Here is a 17654-nt window from a genome sequence, read left to right on the forward strand (position 1 = left end):
TTTCTTCTCTAGGATTCTCTAATGTCTTGCTCTTTTTTTGTTCTTAAGATTGATATTTTGTTTGCAAGATTAGCACTGCAAACTATTCCTGAGGACTTAGATCTACGAGACGACAGCCTACTTAAAAATTTAGACATTAGATGCATACGAAGTCTTAATGGTATGTATGTACTGATTTGTATATCAGCTAGTCTAATCTTTAAATAACTATCCTAGGTTCTTTGATACAGTACTTGTGGATTTGACTGAAAATACAGCAACTTCATAGCTGGAAATAAAGTTCTTGCCAGTTTTGTATACTTTTCTGGAGAGAAGGATTGTTGCTTTTTGGCCAGACTGTTTATGATTTTTTTCTCTTGTTTGGTTGGTATATGGTTCTAGAAATTAATGGGACTTGCAAGACTTTTGTGTGAAGCATTACTTGTTTTTATAAAGATGTGTTTGTTTTTTTTAACTTGTGTTTGCATAAATATACATTAAATTGGTTCAGTGATAAATTTGAGATATCAAAATGTTGTCAGTTTGAGATCAGTTCATTGTGTAACCCTTAATTCTCTATAATACTTTCACTTAAAAAATGGTTATTTATGTACAGGATGGTAGGGGTTTCAGCCTGGCCAGAGCTTGAGGAGGAAGAGGAGCATGTTTGCATGAGGAGCTCTGATTGTTGTTACAAATTAAAAATTCATTATTTGACATCATCACGTCCACTTAGCTGTTTTGTGAAATTCACATCTTGTGCAATCTCTAGAATTTGTAGTTGCCTCTTACTTTAAAAGTAGTCTTAGATAATACTATTTTCTTCCAAACAGCTGTCTGCAACTACTTAGTAACAATGAAGTACTACTTCTTCTGTATTATAAGGCCCCTAAAATCAAGCAGTTAATATTGCCATCTATAATGTTACAGTCTTAAAATATGCCATAAAACTAGTAGTAGAGCTAGTAATAGTAAAAACTATTAGTAAAAACTATTAGTAAAAACTATTAGTAAAAACTATTAGTAAAAACTATTAGTAAAAACTATTAGTAAAAACTATTAGTAAAAACTATTCTTTGTAGCCTGGTCTTCAAAATTCAAAACTTTGACCTCTGGCTGGCAGGTTTTCTGTAGGTTCATGAGGACTTATACCATGAAGACTTATGCATGCACATTCCATGATACACTTCATCTGTTCATATAACAGCAGAACTTGTTTGTTCCTTCAACAGCTTATATAGTTCATTAATAGCAAAAAAAATCAAGTAGCAGTCCAAATCTGTGGTTATGCACTCATGAATTGGCTGCCTGAGTGTTTGCCATAAAACACTAAAAGTGAAAAGAGGCACATGAAAATATGTGAAGCTTTATAATCCAAACCAAAATTGATCAGAATAGGAAGGGAGTTTCCAGCATGCTTGTCTAAAAAGTTTGGTAGTGTTGACAGTGGGGGAGGATAAGCAAGCAAAAAACTTTGGAAACAGCAACTGTAATGAATTCTTTTTTCTTTTGCAGGTTGCCGGGTAACCGATGAAATTCTGCATCTAGTACCAAACATTGACAACTTCAGGTTAACACTGAGAGCTATCAAATTGTGGGCAAAACGTAAGCAGTTGTATTCCAAAATTTGTCAAGTCTCCACTACCTCTTCTGGTTACTGACATGTTTCTGCTTTTGTCTTTCTCTTCTCGATCCACAGGCCACAACATCTATTCCAATATACTAGGTTTCCTTGGCGGTGTGTCCTGGGCTATGCTAGTAGCAAGAACTTGCCAGCTTTATCCAAATGCAATAGCATCAACTCTTGTACATAAATTTTTCTTGGTATTTTCTAAATGGTATGTTTTTTTTGGTTTTTTTTTTTTTTGGTTTGTTTTTAATTTAGATTAAACTAAAATAAAATTGTTTGTAGACACTAAATTTTAGTCCTGTTTTTATGGTACCATTTTCAGCTGTTACCAAATTAGGTTAGAAGCATTGTTTCTGCCACCAGAAATTGTCAGATTAGTTTTTCAGTAAATCATCCAACATGTCTCGTTTTTAAAGCATCCAAACCAAAGCCACCCAGTTCTTAATTAAAATTTTCTCATGTAGTTGTTGTAATTCAACTATACTCTTCAGATAAAATGTTTTTATAGTACAAAATAATAGCTTATACCCCAAAAATTCAAGTCTTTTAACATTCAGGTACTGGGATAATGGATAAAGGAGGTATGCCGGTATCTGGTTTAGGCACATAGCTTAAATGCAATTTAAGAGAACCAATGGCAAAAATGTGGGTTTTTAATCTTTTACCACTGTTAAGTGGTAGGTGTTTCAGAATTACATGCCATCTTATACTCTTGAACTAGTTAGCTCAGAAACATGCTTTGAATAACTGATGGGAACATTCCAAGTAAATTTAGAACAAATGGGACAAAAATGAAATTTGCAGATTAGATGAGTACTGTTTTTCTTGAAAGTCCATATTTGCATACCTGAATTCTTCATGAGACACTGACAGACTTTAAGAATCACCAAGATGTTGCTTTCCTCCAAGTATAGTGTCTTTTCTTCTTAATGGGAAGATAATTTGCACACTTTCACTGTCTTGTATTCATAGGCTTTATAGCCTCCTTGAGGTATGTAGTAATATTTTGCCACACCACGGTAATAGAGGGGAATTGGTTGCAATCTCTGTTTAATGTGTTTCTTGGAATTCTCTCCAGTTTGTACATGCATAGCATAGGAGCATAATGTACAAATTCCAAGAGATTAACTGACTTCTGCTCTTTATAGGAAGATAATTTTTATTCATGGGGTAAGATGAGTTGGAGAGCAAGTGTTACTTTTTAGTGTTTAATTAAAAAGGTTTCTTTCTCTCTTGATTATAATGTTCTTTTAATACATATGGTTTGTAATGATGCTATATGCCTGTAACTGTGCTGGCTGTTTGTTCTGTAGTTTGTCCATGAAACAGCTGGCTTAAAGATGGACTCAATGTCACTCTTCACAGAGGAATTTATCTTTGATGAATATATTTCAGGAAGAATATAGAGGAGTTTTAACTAGTTATCTAAACCAGTGGTTATAAACCTTCAGGACTACAGAAAATGCCTTGTTCTGATGCCTTGGAGGAGCTAATTGCAGTTGTGTTGTAGTTCAGCAATACAGCTTATTTAAACAGCCCCAGTTAGACCAGCCTAGTCGTGAGGAAATGGTGCTTTATTTTGAGAGAAGATTTAAGATGGATCACATTCAAAAGTGTTGTTTGTGTATCATACATGGTTGTATCCAGTAGTCTTATTCAGTGCTACAATCTTTTTGAACAGGGAATGGCCAAATCCAGTGCTATTGAAACAGCCAGAAGAATGCAATCTTAATTTGCCTGTATGGGACCCAAGGGTTAGTGTGTTATTTTTTCCCCTCTAAGTCACACTGTACAATAAATTCGGTTGCTTAAAAAATTCTAGGTGAACTTCATTGTGGGTTTATTGAACTTAATGTTGTGGTGTTATATCTTCATAGGTAACCTCTTATTCTCCTGAGTATAGTTACCCTAATTTTCTGAATTGACTGCTTGAAGCACACTTGCTAAACAATGTACTTTTTCTCCCAATTTTTGCTATAAGTGATCATAATAAAAATTCAGCAGAAATAGTTATATGTCTTAAAGTGATGCATTTTTTGAAAATACCTAATCTTAAAATAGTTTGCTTATTACTTAAAGCCTGTTACTTTTGCATGTACCTTGAATTCAATGCAAGTTACAGCAAGATAGGCTTGGTTCTGTTTAGTTGTGGTAAAGTGTCTTTTCATCTTGCACCAAAGAAGATAATAACTTGAAGTCTATTTAGTTGTTTTGTGTATTGTTTATAATACTTGATCTCCATCTTTGTAGCACTTACATTAAGGATATTGGACATGTTTGTCCTTCAGGCAGTCAGTGAAACAAACAGCTTGCAGCAGATACATGGCTCCCATTGTGAGCTTTCAGTAGGACATAGTATGAGTGTGCTCAATGCTGTTTTGTCAATCATAGTATTCAGCTAATCTTTATTTTGGAGAATAGAGTAAGCATCAGAGGTTGAGTTGTATTCCCTTCTGTACTTCAAATCTTTTTTTTCTGATTGACAATAGTTCACATTTAAATATGTGAAGCAGTTGAAAACATGTTCTTGAGTCTGTTATTCCTGAAACAGGAAGTTTGAGGTCAGTGTGTGATGGCAACTGTTGTAGTAACTAATCAAGGTGGGCTAAGGTAATAGCAGGGGTTTATCTTTTGTTTACCTTCTTCTACAAGATTGTTACCCTAATAATATTTGAATGTACTTTGGTGTGTATGTTGTGTCCTTTCTTTTTTTGTTACCCTGTCTGCTGTTAAATAAAAGTACGTTAATGCAAGTGATGCTTCTGTCAGGTTCCATAGAGCCTCTTTTCTTAAAATGGCTCTTAATTTTCAGTAGTGTTACAGAAATAAAGTGTAAAATATCTTTCACAAGGTCCGAAGACAGTCATTCTGCAGAAGGTGGTCATGTGGTGATGAGGTGTCCTTGGTTTCATGTGATCACAAACTAATTCCTATTGAAGAGGGAAATTGTTCTGTTTGGTTGGCATTTCTGGATTTGGAAATGCCTGCAACTTGATGTGCTGACAGGTTACAGCCCTCCCACATCACTGTTGTTCAGAAAGATGTCCTTTGTGAAAGCATTTTTCTTGTTTTCTAAACTTTCTCTGTACTCTTGCTCTGCAAACGAAGGTCTCTTAGAACTTAAGACTTGGTTGTAGTAAAGGGAGAAATCCAAATTTGTTAACTGATGTGTATGCTTGAAGAAAACTGATTGGCTGTTGTTATATGTAGGTAAACCCCAGTGATAGGTACCATCTTATGCCTATAATTACACCAGCATACCCACAGCAGAACTCTACGTACAATGTGTCCGTTTCCACACGGATGGTCATGGTTGAGGAATTTAAACAAGGTAAGTATTACCTTATGCTCTCTATATAGATGTTCTCAGATGGATTTAAAATAGTTTTATTGTGGGTATGCTTTGAAAGGGGGAGGTGGGTGGATGTTAAAAAGCTTATTGTGAGACTGTTTTGAGGGAGGTTGAACTTGGCCTGTTAAACTTAACAGTGCAAACTTAGTAGATCCTTCTGCAGGTCTGTCCTTCACTCTTAGAAACTGAGGGTAATGAAAGAGGGTGCTTTGAAAATAAGAACTAATTGTATAATAACTTAATTTTAATGGCTTAGATTGTTACATGAAGGATTAGCAATAGTTCCACTTGGTGCCTGTATCTAGGCCTAATATAAGTCACTAGACTCTCTTGAAGATGAGTCCTCTGGATTTGTCCAAGTAATGAATAATTATAGCAAATAAGGGAGATGTTATCAAAGCAAGAAGTAGATTTGATGCAGGGAGCAACTACAGCTAGCTTTCTCAGAGCAGTATCTTAATGACTCACTCTTTCTTTGCCTTGTAAAATGCCTTGCACAAGGGGTGATCTAAGGGAAATATTGTAAGAGAAAGATATGTTGTCTTTAAAATGAGTAGTTTGTGTGGCATATGCAAAAAAACCAAAATGGAGCTGTGTTACACCACTGAGCAAAAATATGGGAAATAATCAGTCAGATCAATTAATATACGTTTCTACACAAATTGAGTTTTTTAAATAATATGGTTTGTTTAACTAATGACCAATGAAAGTATGACTGAATTATAAATCTTGTTGATAAATTGCTGTGAATTTAAAGGGAGGAAGTAATTCTTAGTGGATTTTGCTTAGTTAACAAACTGTCTTTACTCTGGATACTAAACTGTATTTTTAAAAAAAAGTTTAAATTTTTTTTTTTTATAATTTAGGTCTTGCTATCACAGATGAAATTTTGCTGAGTAAGGCAGAGTGGTCCAAACTTTTTGAAGCTCCCAACTTCTTTCAGAAGTACAAGTATGTATTTTATGGCATGGCAGAATATTTAAAGTTTATCAGTTGAACTACCTCATAATGTTCTGTAGCACAGGATCATAAATATACATACATTAGATGCCCAAAAAGTGTTTTGTTAGGATTTGTTTCTAGTGTGGGAGAGGGAATACACTACTGTCCTTTCTCTTGGAAAGTATATAATCTCCTCAGGTACATTTTGTGTCCTAAACCTGTATTTGAGAAACCAGTTAGTTCCTGAGCAGATATTTAGAATGTCACCAGTTAACTCTAGGTTTGACTAATAGAAATATTCTTTAGTCCTGTCAGTAAGCATTCTAACAATGAGCCTTTCCAAGAAAAAATATGTTAACTTATTCTGAAGGTCAGTACTTAAGATGAATAAGTACTCAAAACTTGTGTTTTCTTCTGTCAATATAGTCAGTAGTTTACTCTGATAATAAAAGATATTTTTGCAATTGTGTTGACTAACTACCAGTTGTACTAGTTATTAATAGATTTTTTTCATTAAAGTTTAAGGCTCTTGGATCTTATATTAACTCACACTTAGTTTTTCTAATTTTGTAATGTCTCTGAGGGAAATACTGAAATTCACACTTCACACTTTTAGGGTTTCTAGTAATATACTTGTGGGGCAGAAGCTTGTTAAATGTATACGGACTTGCTGAAAGTTGTATTTTTATAATAAATATGGATTATTAAAATATGGACTACATCTTCTTTGCCCTCAGTTGAAATTGGAGAGCCATTTTTCTTGAATCAAGATCAAATATATTTTACACTTGTTTATGTTGAGTGGTTGGTTGGTTTTGTACTAATCTAAACAAGATTGAAATATACAGTTCCCCCATTAAAAGAGACTGATGACCTTCATAACGTGTCTGTGTTTTGTTTCTATACCTTTTGCATGATAAAAGCTTTAAAACATTTGGATGGCTTTTATGTTGTTCCTTGGAGCTTAAGATTTAAAACATTTTAAAAACACTGTTAAATTATATTATTTTTTGAAGTAAAAAATGGTCTGCAGACAAATCAGTTTCTGTTCAAGAGGTTGTTCATAAGTTCCCCCGAACATTTTCTTAGTTTCTTTCAAAAGCAGAAAAAAAAATAGGAAGCTTTTATTGTCATTTGAAATAATCTCCATTTTAATACAGGTTTTTATGTGCACCAGCATAAGCCATTTTACCAGGTGTTGCAATAAAATCTTCTTTTGCTCAACATTATCTATCCAGGTTTTCTGTTTTGCGCAAGATATCTTTGCTTTTTTTTTTTAAGTATGGCATGGTATTATGGAGTCTGCTTTAATTTAAATTACCCAGGATTTTCTCTGTTTTCCCTTAGGTTGATTTTATAATTTTGGTTAGTAGTCTTTACAAAGTAAATAATTGTATGCAGTCTGTATCTGTATCCAGTAAAGTCACATCTCTTGGTCAGTTCTCCATCTGAAAGATATTTGGAATTTTTTTCCCTCTTCACACTCCTGTTTAAATTGTAGATGCCTTGTCATGTTCTGCTGAAATTCATAGCAGTGTGTAAAATGCTCTGCCAGATAAGAGACCATCTGATCTTTGCTCTGAGACAAACATTTCTTTTAATCTCTGAAAGAATAACTTCAGTAATCTGTCACTCTCAATGGCAATTAGTTGCTGAATATCTGTTCTTCATAAGCACTTTTGACTTACTGTTTGTGTTTAAAATAAACCAAGGAAATTTATAGGCTACTTTAGTAGGAGCAGATTAGAAATCAGGAAAGCAGAAATCTGCTTTTTGTTACTTACTTTTTTCTTACTTTTTAAATGTCAGCAGTTACTTGGAGTTAGGGAATTGCAACATGCATTGTCTGCCCTTCACGTAGATTTAAATTTTTAGAAGGGAAAGGCAACAACAAAGAACGTGTAGATAAGGTGTTTTATAGGGAAATGACAAGAATTTCAAATGGATATGAGTTTGAAGTGTTGCATGAGAGTGAAATCCTTATAGCTTAAGACCAAGAGAGCAGGATTTTGAGAGAAGTAGCACTCATTTAATGAGCTCTAGCATATTCTTTCTATGTTGTTAAGAGAATTCTGCTAAATAAGAAGAATATACCTTCTAAAAAGGTCGCCTAAATTCTCGGCTTCATAGGACTGTAAAATACTGAATAAAAGTGTAATTCCCAGACAAGTAATAAAGAAAAATTGAAATTACATGTTCAGGTGTTTTCAGTTGGTATTTTTTGTTTTTTTTGGGGTTCTTTTGTTTTTTCTTTTCCTCCAGAAAGTAATATGACTCTAATTTGGTTAATTTTTTAGAAAGGTGTGTTAATGATGTATTATAATTCTATACTATCTACATCAGATTATTTTTATGAATTTATAATTATGAATGGAAGACAGTGAGGAAACATCCCAGCCCCCAAACAAACAAAACCCCAGACTGTTGCACTTTAGAATAATACCCAGATTCTAAGTGACGCCATTGAGAGGCAGAAGCTTAAGCTAAGACCATTTTTTCTGTATAATGAAGTGATAGACACTTCTGAATTACACATATGCTTTGTGATAAAACTATGAATGAGGCACTGATAAAGAAAACCTTCTCTTAGCAAAATTTAGCAGTGAGACCTTGGACTCTTAAAACTAAGGGTATCTTCATTTTTAATACAAATTATTTAATTGTATTGAAAATGGTAGAAGGAAATTTCTAGAAAATAATTCCCTCTCAGCACTAACAGCTGGTAGGTGAGAAGAAATTGGGTCTTTTTCAGCAAACACTACCTGGGGAAAAATAGTTAGCAGTCACTTATTTTTTTCATAAATAAGGCTTAGGGTTTTTTTCTCAGTATTTACCAGCTAGTTGAGGCTTTTAGACATAGCCAAATTACTTTCTTTTTATGTTGTTCTTCAGAAGTTTGTTTCACAGGGATGCTTTTAGTAAGTAACTGGGAAACCGATTTCTTCAAATATTTGCAGGTTTGAATTTTGTCTTTTTTGATTCAGATGTGGTTAAAAATAGCAAAAAGCTTAAACATTTTCATGTCTACTGAATGAAACATTCTGCAGGTGTGCGATGTGTGTGGTGTAGGAATATTTATGAAAGTGTAGTGTTCCTTAGAATAAACCAACATTAGTAATTATACAGAATTCCAGGTCTCTTATTATCTTTTTCCATAACATTTTCCTGTGAAGCAGTTAATACTGCCATAATGCAAAATGAAAAGGTTATTTTATCTCTGTGTTGTTCAGAGCAGGGAAGATGTTTCTCCAAATTTCTCCCTTGCAGTTCCCTTGTTTCATTGACATCCCCTGACTGAAATCAGAGGATTGTAGCATGTAGCAGGATTTTGGCTCTTGCCACCTTAAAATAAGTAGAGAAACATGTAGCTGCTAATTTGATCTGTTGATTTGGATTTGCTGTTGTGATTTGAAGGCCTGTGGTACCAGAGAACTCTGTAGCATCGTTTTCCAGTGTCATTGACCTTGCTTTCCTCTCCGTGAGCTATAGCCTAGGGACTGGTCTCTTGTGTTACTTCTGTTCTTTAAATCTTGATTGAAGGTACCTAAATATGCCATATCTGTATAGAGTAGTGCAGCACTGGATGACTTAGGATGTTTAAAACTTCCCAGCTGAGCTTCTGAAAAACCTGCCTGTAAGCATGTGAGATTGCCTCAGTGCCCTCATTAGGAACTCAAGCTAAAAGTTATCTTTTCCCATTCTGCTGTCCTTGGATTTCTTTGTTTAAAATACTGTTCTTGTTTTGTGTACTGTCTCTTTGAAATCTGCTTAAAGTGGTTATACACTGAATATCCTGGAAAATAATTCAGAGTTTAAGAATTATCATCAGAGGAAGCATTCCTTATGAAATTTCAGATAAGTGCCTTCAGAGAATTCCAAAATGCAGATAGAAATTTTTAAACCACATCTCAAAGTGTTACTTTGGATTTTGAGCAAATGCATTTGTGCTAACCACTCTTCTCACTATTCAGAAATAATGTTGCAACTAGGACAGCAGACATGTAAAGGTAGTTGTGACCAATTTTTCTCTTGATATGTATAGTTTAATCTCTGATCTCATCAGGTGTTAAAATATTTCAACTAGTGCTACATTCCTAACCTTTTATTTAAGGCATTACAGTGGAATTGCCAATGGCCCTAAACTCCAAAATATTTTGAAGTCTGTTAGTCATACACTTGTGACATAGCCCCTTTTTCTACCTAACAAAGCTTAATTTCATGTAAGGTATATACTTAAGTGAATAATCTATATTTTACAATGTAGAGTTTACTGCAAAGTTTTAATATTAAGGTTTGAATGTCTAGTTTTAGAAATATGTATAGAATAGCATATTGTCTTTATCTCCAAAGGCATTATATTGTACTCCTAGCAAGTGCACCGACAGAAAAGCAGCGACTAGAATGGTGAGTAATCCTTGAGATTTAAACAAAAAAAACTCCACCCCAACCCCCCCCAAAAGCAAAAGCAGAACCTCCCTTCCCCGCCCCCAGTCAACCTTGGACAAGGGAGTATCTAGTGTATCAGGTGTCATCTTAATGAATGAAAGTGGAGCGTCAGTGTTTCAAAATTAAATGGATGAAGACTGTAGAGGCTGAAAAAAACCCCAGTAAAAATAAAAAACTGGGGAGTGAAGGCTGTTGCTTGAATTTTTCCTTAACAGGAGTCTCAGATTTACTTTACAAATGCCTTGTGCACTTTTTTTAATAAGCAGTGTGAGGAGGTATGTTTTCAGTCACGTGAAATGCTGTTTCTCAAAACAAAAATTCCCCAATTCCCCTTTCCCATGTTTCTGCTCTTTTATTAGTGAAATTCTAAGATTGGCAAGTATTGGGAATTTCCTTACCTCTAAAATTTGTGATCTGAAGCCAAAAGAATATTGGATAAATATGTGGTTGTCCTTTCTAACTGCCTTTTACTCTATGTGTAATGTCTTGTATTTAATTCCATTTGTGAAATCAGGCTGCAGAGAGAGCTGCAGGGCATTCTTAAGCTTCCCTTGTCAGCTTTTGTAATGCCTTAACTGAAATTATTGATCTGAATTAATCTGACGTGCACTAATTCATTAGTGGTCTCAAGTATTAGTATAAGGAGAATGTTGAGGATTTTATCCTGATATGTGATGTTGGATACTTCTATTATTTCCTGTTAATGAGATCTTGCTAATAAATGACATTTATACAGGGTGGGCTTGGTGGAATCAAAAATCCGTATTCTAGTTGGAAACCTGGAGAAGAACGAATTCATTACACTGGCACATGTGAATCCACAGTCATTCCCAGCACCCAAGGAGAATCCTGACAAGTAAGCAAACCTATTTTCTTCATTTAGTAGGGAGAAACTAACTTAACTAAAACACAATTTCATTAATAAATAAACTGACATTTTTATAGAATCTTAAAAGGATTAATTTTTAATGACAGCACCTAAAGGCAAACCAATGATGCTCAGCTCTTCTTAAGTAATATTTAAAATAAGTGTTATTTAAATTAGGTACTCTTTAATTGTGTATAAGAATGTCTCTAAATCAGAAAATAAGGGGAAATTATTTTTGTTAATAACTGTATTAATTGCATAATTTCCCGCCAACCTGTATAAGTTACTACTACTTAGTTGATGCTGTTTTAATTGTGAGGAAGCACTGACAATGTGGGAGAACATCAGGCACTGTACAAGAGCTCTTGAGTAACTGAGTTCATTTAATGTTATAAAATTTAGCAATTGGGATGAAGATCATTGAAATCATAATGGCTGTGGTTAGAATTTGTCAGGTTGTGGAAACAGTGGAGATAGTATTAAGTGCTTCAGATTGTTGAGGATTTAAAATGGTTTTTTTTACTCCCTCCTCCACTCAAAACAGCAGTTGCAGGTGTGTGTGGGTGGAAAATTCTTTTAAGACTTTTTTCAAGATAGCATTGTAATTAATTTGTTTGGAATCATATTTTTGTGTGAAGTGTGAGAGTGGGGGAGGAATTTGTCTTTACTTGGATATGTGAAAAGCCTTGTTACTCTTGCACAGGGCCTTTTCCACACAAACTGCTTCAAGTACAGTATGGGGCTACTTTTTTTTAAGAGGTTATATAATTGTTACACATGTGTTCCTAGTAAAACTGGATGAAAGCAGGCAGCACCTCCTCAGCACCAGTTTAATGAGTGGATATAGCTACAACTGCCTGCATAATCAGAGGCTCCAATTAGCTCTTATTTCAGAGGACTTGATTCAGGGAATACTTCCAGCAAAGGTTATCTTTACAGGATATACAAAGGACATTCATTCTTTCACCATTCCATGTAAAGGGCAGCTGTCAAAGGGAGGGTTTTAACTGAAACCTGCGGTTTGTGGTCAGTTACAGCTGAGAGATTTGAGCATTGAAGACACGTTTAAGTTGCAAAATGGAAGTTGCTTTATTGGGTAATAGGTTCTAATTACTTTCAGTGCCTTTATAGTTGCTATGTCTAGTTGAGATCTGGTTATTCTCATGCTAGGAGCTACATGAGAGTATCTATATGGGAACACAGTTGAATGGAGTAATCTACTGATGATCTAAGTTCATTTGCTGGGGGTAGGTGTGTAGTGTTTAATGACATATTTGTGAATGAAAAAGAAATATTGTTAGACAACTTGAGTTTTGCGTTTCTATGTCCAGTTATCTATTGCTACTAGAGCTAGAAAGTACAACTGTTGTCTATTGCAGCAAATAACTTATTAAGCTGTTTAATTCTGTCAGTATTACATGACTGTTTTTTATAAATTTTTCCAGGGAGGAATACCGTACAATGTGGGTGATTGGGTTGGTGTTTAAGAAAACTGAAAACTCAGAAAATTTAAGTGTTGATCTTACCTACGACATTCAGTCTTTTACAGACACAGGTGAGTTTTGCTTTCTAGGTGTTCTGATATTAACAAACTTTTTGAAGTTACTGACTTTGCTCAAAATTTAATCTTTATTCATAATGCTCATAGCAATAGTAGAATTGTATCTACACAGAGGGTTTCGGCTGAGGAGTTGAAGGTTTTATTTCATGAAACACACTTTCAATGAGTTTAAATGTTCCTAAGTCTAGTTAGGATTTAGACTAATCACTTTCAGTTTGTTCTCGTTTAAAAGTGATAAAAATTATCCATACATCTTGCAGATCTCACTAAAAGTGTGGTACACTATTTTGTAATCTTTATTAAACAGATGAATTAGTTATCATACACAAGCTAGCAAGCTTAACCTCAAAAACGTGAGCAGGGTTTAAATATTTTTGTTACTTGGTGAAACTAAATTTATCAGTGGATTAACAAAAATGTCTTTTATTCCATGATGTTTCATACTAGATAATTGATTCAGTAATCTTTACTTTCATGTCTGACACTCGGGGGAAGAGAGCTTTTTGATTTCCTGATGTTTACATTTTGATTCACTAAAATAACTTAGTACACACATAGGAAATTTTGTAAGCAAAGAATTGGTAGCAGCTGGGGAGTGTGACACCAGAGTGTCAGGAACAGTAGCTTAGACAGATTTAGCTAATAAATTTACAGGTTGGGGTTTTTGTGTTTTTTTTTTTTTTTTAAACAAACAACAGTTGAGGCTCAAGTATTCTGTGTTTACAGAGCTAAAGGAGTAGGTTCAAGTGTTACCTTATGCAGCCATGGTCTCTGAATTTCTAAGACCCAGTCTGAGGAAGCAAGGGAATTGAACACCTTCGTCCCCCTTCCACCTCACACCTGTGATTGCAATAAATATGTAGGCATATTTATAAATCATACCAAGATTTCAAAGTTGTTTATTGTCATATATAGCTGCAGAGGGGCATCTCTTTCTTGAGAGTTGAAATATTTATTGTAATTATTAGTGATGAAGGCGAATAATAGCAACTGTAGGAACATCATTCTAATTTCTGAGAACGTAGAAAAGATAATACCTTGGCTGCCGCTTTGAAGGAGTGAAGGAATTGAGAAGTTAGTTTCTCAGGTCTTTCATTGCTTGTAAACAGATATTTCAGTAATATACTGGTGTGAGATTTTTAGTATGAAAATACTAAAATTTGCACTTACAATTTTTTATGTGATTTATTTGCACTGTATTCCTGAAGTTTGTCTAAATAGGTGCACTTATAAGTGGAGTAGCATTTAATCAAGATCCTTACAAACTGTGATGCAGAGGGTTTGTGAATATGCTTCCAGAAGTAACAGTCTAGTAAACAATTTAAGTTTGTGTGTTGTGGGTTTTTTTTGGTAATCTGAAATTAGTGTGGGTCTGTCTTCATTGTTTTTAATCCAGCCTAAAGACTTCTTTTCCCTGTCTTTTGGAATAGATCCTAAGATTTTATCAGAAGTAACTAACTATTTTCCAGTATGGAATTAAAGAATAGCTTGTTTTTTAGTGGGAGCAAGGGGAGGAAGAGAGACATGAAGAGTGATCCAGGTTTTTGTTGTATGGAAACTTTGATAAGACCTAATGTCAGAAATATGGAATGCTTTAACAATGTCTGGTTCCACTGAGCATGCCTGTACCTTAGCTATTACCACTGTAGTTTTTTACAGAGAGGCTTTATGAGCTTCTTCAATACCAAGAAGTAGTGCAGTACTTGCTTTAATACTCAGTATTCATTCAGGTCTTTGTGTGCCTCTCTCTTAACACCTTTTTAATTACCTGTTCACAGCCTATTCAGTGAGGTTCCTTAATGTTTGTAGAATAGACAGTGAATCAGGGAGATACCGCTTGAATTTTTTGTATTTAAGAGCTACGGAACCGTTTTGTATTCATACATCTGCCCCAGCTTTTGCTCAATGTTGTGGAGACAGTCAGTGTGGAAGAAGAAGCTTTTCATTTTTACCTGGCTTTACTTGAGCCCAGCATTCTGGGTTCCAGTGCAGTTCTTGTACTAGTGCTTACCATGGTGACTTACCAGAAGCACATGTTCTGAGGTGAAGAGAAATAACTTGTCATACTAGACAAAATTAAAAGAAACAAATACCAACCAAACAAAACCACCAAAATGACCATACAAAATTAAAAAAAACCAAAAACAAAAACAAAAAAAACCCCCAAAAACCAGAGCAACAAAAAAGCCCAAGAAAACAGAAAAAATCTAAACATAAGTTACTTCTGTATAAAAATGTAGTGATGTGTGAGTTGCCAGAGTAATTTTAATACATTAGATGGCAAATGAGCACTTAACTCCTGAATTAAAACCCATTTGTTGCAGGAGCTGCATAAATAAAATCACCTGCAAAGAAAATTATTTTATCTAAGTGCTGTAATTCTTATGAGAAAATTTTATTTTTATCTTTAATCTCTTTGAGATGAAATAAAAGAGTTTGCTTCTGAGCTCTTCTGGTTAAAACTTATTGGAAATACAGAGAACTGTGTGCTTGCAAGACATTTTTCTTGAAAAACAGGTCACCTGTTTCCAAACTAATGTTTGTGTTTGTACTATCAGTGCTGGCATGCTAGGCAGTTTCCTTTTCTTCCTCCAGAACAAGGAAACATTATTCTTGTTCTTGAGGGTAATAAGTGCTCTGAAATGCAAATGGTTTCTGCCTGGGCAAGTAAGTGGACTTTACAAAATGCTTCAGTATGTCTTACTGTTATTCTAATTGTAGTTTATAGGCAAGCAATAAACAGCAAGATGTTTGAGATGGATATGAAGATTGCTGCAAGGCATGTGAAGCGTAAGCAACTTCACCAACTGCTACCTAATCATGTGCTTCAGAAAAAGAAAAAGGTAAACTTCTGAAATATATGAGAGCAATAAAAATACTATTGCTCTCAAATTTTTGATTTTTTGGTTTACTAATTTACATTTACTTAGATGTTTAGGTTTACTAATCAAAGAATTAAAATCACATTTTGATATCCTAATTTTACCTGCAAATGATCTCATTTGAGTGTAGCAGTATTATTAGGTGCACTGAATATAATACTACATTTCTCAGAGCATCAGCAATGTGGATAGTATGTTGTCTAGCTGGGTAGTTTACCTGTGGCCATATGAGAATGGTAGCATTAGTTTTTAATTAAGATGCTGTGTTGGATTATTGTTAAATTTCAGTTGAGTCAGTAAGAAGGGGTGAAAGTTTGAATTGAACAGTTCAGTATATTTCAAAATCTCTACTGCTTTGTATTAGCTTGATCTGAGAGCAATACATGTTTGCTTGGATTTTTCAATAGCTAAACCACTGCTACATATTCTGTTTAAGTATAGCTGAATAACATGCTTCATTTCTATAGCTGTTTTATATTGAATGCTGTTTTAAGGACTAGGAAGTCTTTATTGACACCAAGTGTAGATCTGTTTCAGAAAACAATGTAATTATTAAGTAATGTGTCACTTAAAGTAGTAGTACTATGTCAGAAAAGGGTTTTTCTTCTCCATGGACTAAATTCAAATCCTCTTTAAATTCTTAAAAAATTTACAAAAAATTCTTTTTATGTACATCAGTTTGTTTTGATGTACATCACTTACTTTAAAGTTAATGAAAGTATTTTGAAGTCCACAAAACCAAAGAAATTTGAAATAAAGCTGAAAAATATAATAATTAAATACAGTAACAGTTTCTTTTTGAATGTGATTGATTCAGACAAATCTGTACCAGAGTTGTGAACATGAAAATGTCAATGCTTGTAGTGAGAGGATAGTGGATTATTTACATGTAAAAGGATTTGAAAACTGTCCATTTAAGTTTGCATTTTTAACTAACTTAAATTTCTGTTGCTTTTTAAACTTTTAATTAGACTAACAGAATTTTCCTTTGCCTTGTGGCTTGCAGCATTCAACAGAAGGGATCAGGTTGACAGCTCTGAATGACAGCAGCCTAGACTTGTCTATGGACAGTGATAACAGCACGTCTGTGCCTTCGCCTACCAGTGCTATGAAGACAAGTCCGTTGAACAGTTCTGGAAGTTCTCAGGGGTAATGAAGACTTTCAGGCTTGTTGCTGTTCTCTTCCTGAATTACTTGTGTTAAACACATGGCAAATACTGCACACATGTGATTACCACCGTGGGAATGTTCTAAATTGGATGGAGATTGTAAACACTCTTATTGCAGTTTGAGCACTATAGCAAAATTTGGGGGATAGGGAGCAATGGTGCTGAACTTGATGAAGAATTATAAATTTGGGTAAAAATGCTTAGAAGAAAATGATGATAGAAGAACTTGGGGCCTGCAGTAGGAGGTTGTGAGAAGTAGTGAGCAGTGTTGTGAGGGTGAGGAAGTATTTTGTGAGTTTTGGCTCCAAGTGTGAGACAATAGAGAAGTTTAGATTTTCTGTCTGGGAAATAAGTAGTGCTCCTGCTGTTACTGATGATACCTATGCAAATTAAGCTTAGGACCATAATTTCCCCTAGTTTCAAGGTGTACATATTAAAGTTATCTTAATACTAACTTTCTGTACTAAGTCTTTTCATACCTTAACTCCAGTTTACCGCAGTAAGTGAGTGTACTCTCTTCTTTCCAGGGTCCCATGTTTGTCTCTTTGATACACATAGAAGTTATCAATCTCCTACAGACCAGCAGTATTAGTCATCTATTATAGGATGTTGTGTGGGATGAAATACTTAATTTGGTCCTTTTGACAGAAGTTCTTTCAGTTAGTCTTCCTTGGTAAACAGTGAACAGTAGTTGATACCACTATCTGTGCTACTGAAATAAATCTGTCTTACCTAGGATGTCACAAGTGAAGTGGAAATTGCCTTTGGCTGATTTTAGACACACACTGCTTCCCAGTTTCTTGATGATGGAAAAGGGATCATTTT

At 34.5% G+C, this 17654-nt stretch overlaps 1 protein-coding gene across 4 annotated transcripts in view; it reads left to right on the forward strand.

Moving 5' to 3' along the window:
• PAPOLA (poly(A) polymerase alpha) overlaps positions 1 to 17654 on the forward strand; it is a 44134-nt gene that overhangs the window by 16888 nt on the left and 9592 nt on the right. For all 4 annotated transcript variants that reach the window (XM_058025656.1, XM_058025653.1, XM_058025654.1 and 1 more), the window contains exons 7-17: positions 49 to 160; positions 1495 to 1584; positions 1679 to 1817; positions 3291 to 3363; positions 4820 to 4940; positions 5828 to 5912; positions 10254 to 10307; positions 11086 to 11205; positions 12663 to 12772; positions 15500 to 15621; positions 16667 to 16809. In XM_058025656.1, the coding sequence (XP_057881639.1) occupies positions 49 to 160; positions 1495 to 1584; positions 1679 to 1817; positions 3291 to 3363; positions 4820 to 4940; positions 5828 to 5912; positions 10254 to 10307; positions 11086 to 11205; positions 12663 to 12772; positions 15500 to 15621; positions 16667 to 16809 (1169 nt within the window). The remainder of the gene's footprint in view (positions 1 to 48; positions 161 to 1494; positions 1585 to 1678; positions 1818 to 3290; positions 3364 to 4819; positions 4941 to 5827; positions 5913 to 10253; positions 10308 to 11085; positions 11206 to 12662; positions 12773 to 15499; positions 15622 to 16666; positions 16810 to 17654) is intronic.

The sequence above is a fragment of the Melospiza georgiana genome, chromosome 6, assembly GCF_028018845.1.
Source record: "Melospiza georgiana isolate bMelGeo1 chromosome 6, bMelGeo1.pri, whole genome shotgun sequence".
Lineage (NCBI taxonomy): Eukaryota > Metazoa > Chordata > Aves > Passeriformes > Passerellidae > Melospiza > Melospiza georgiana.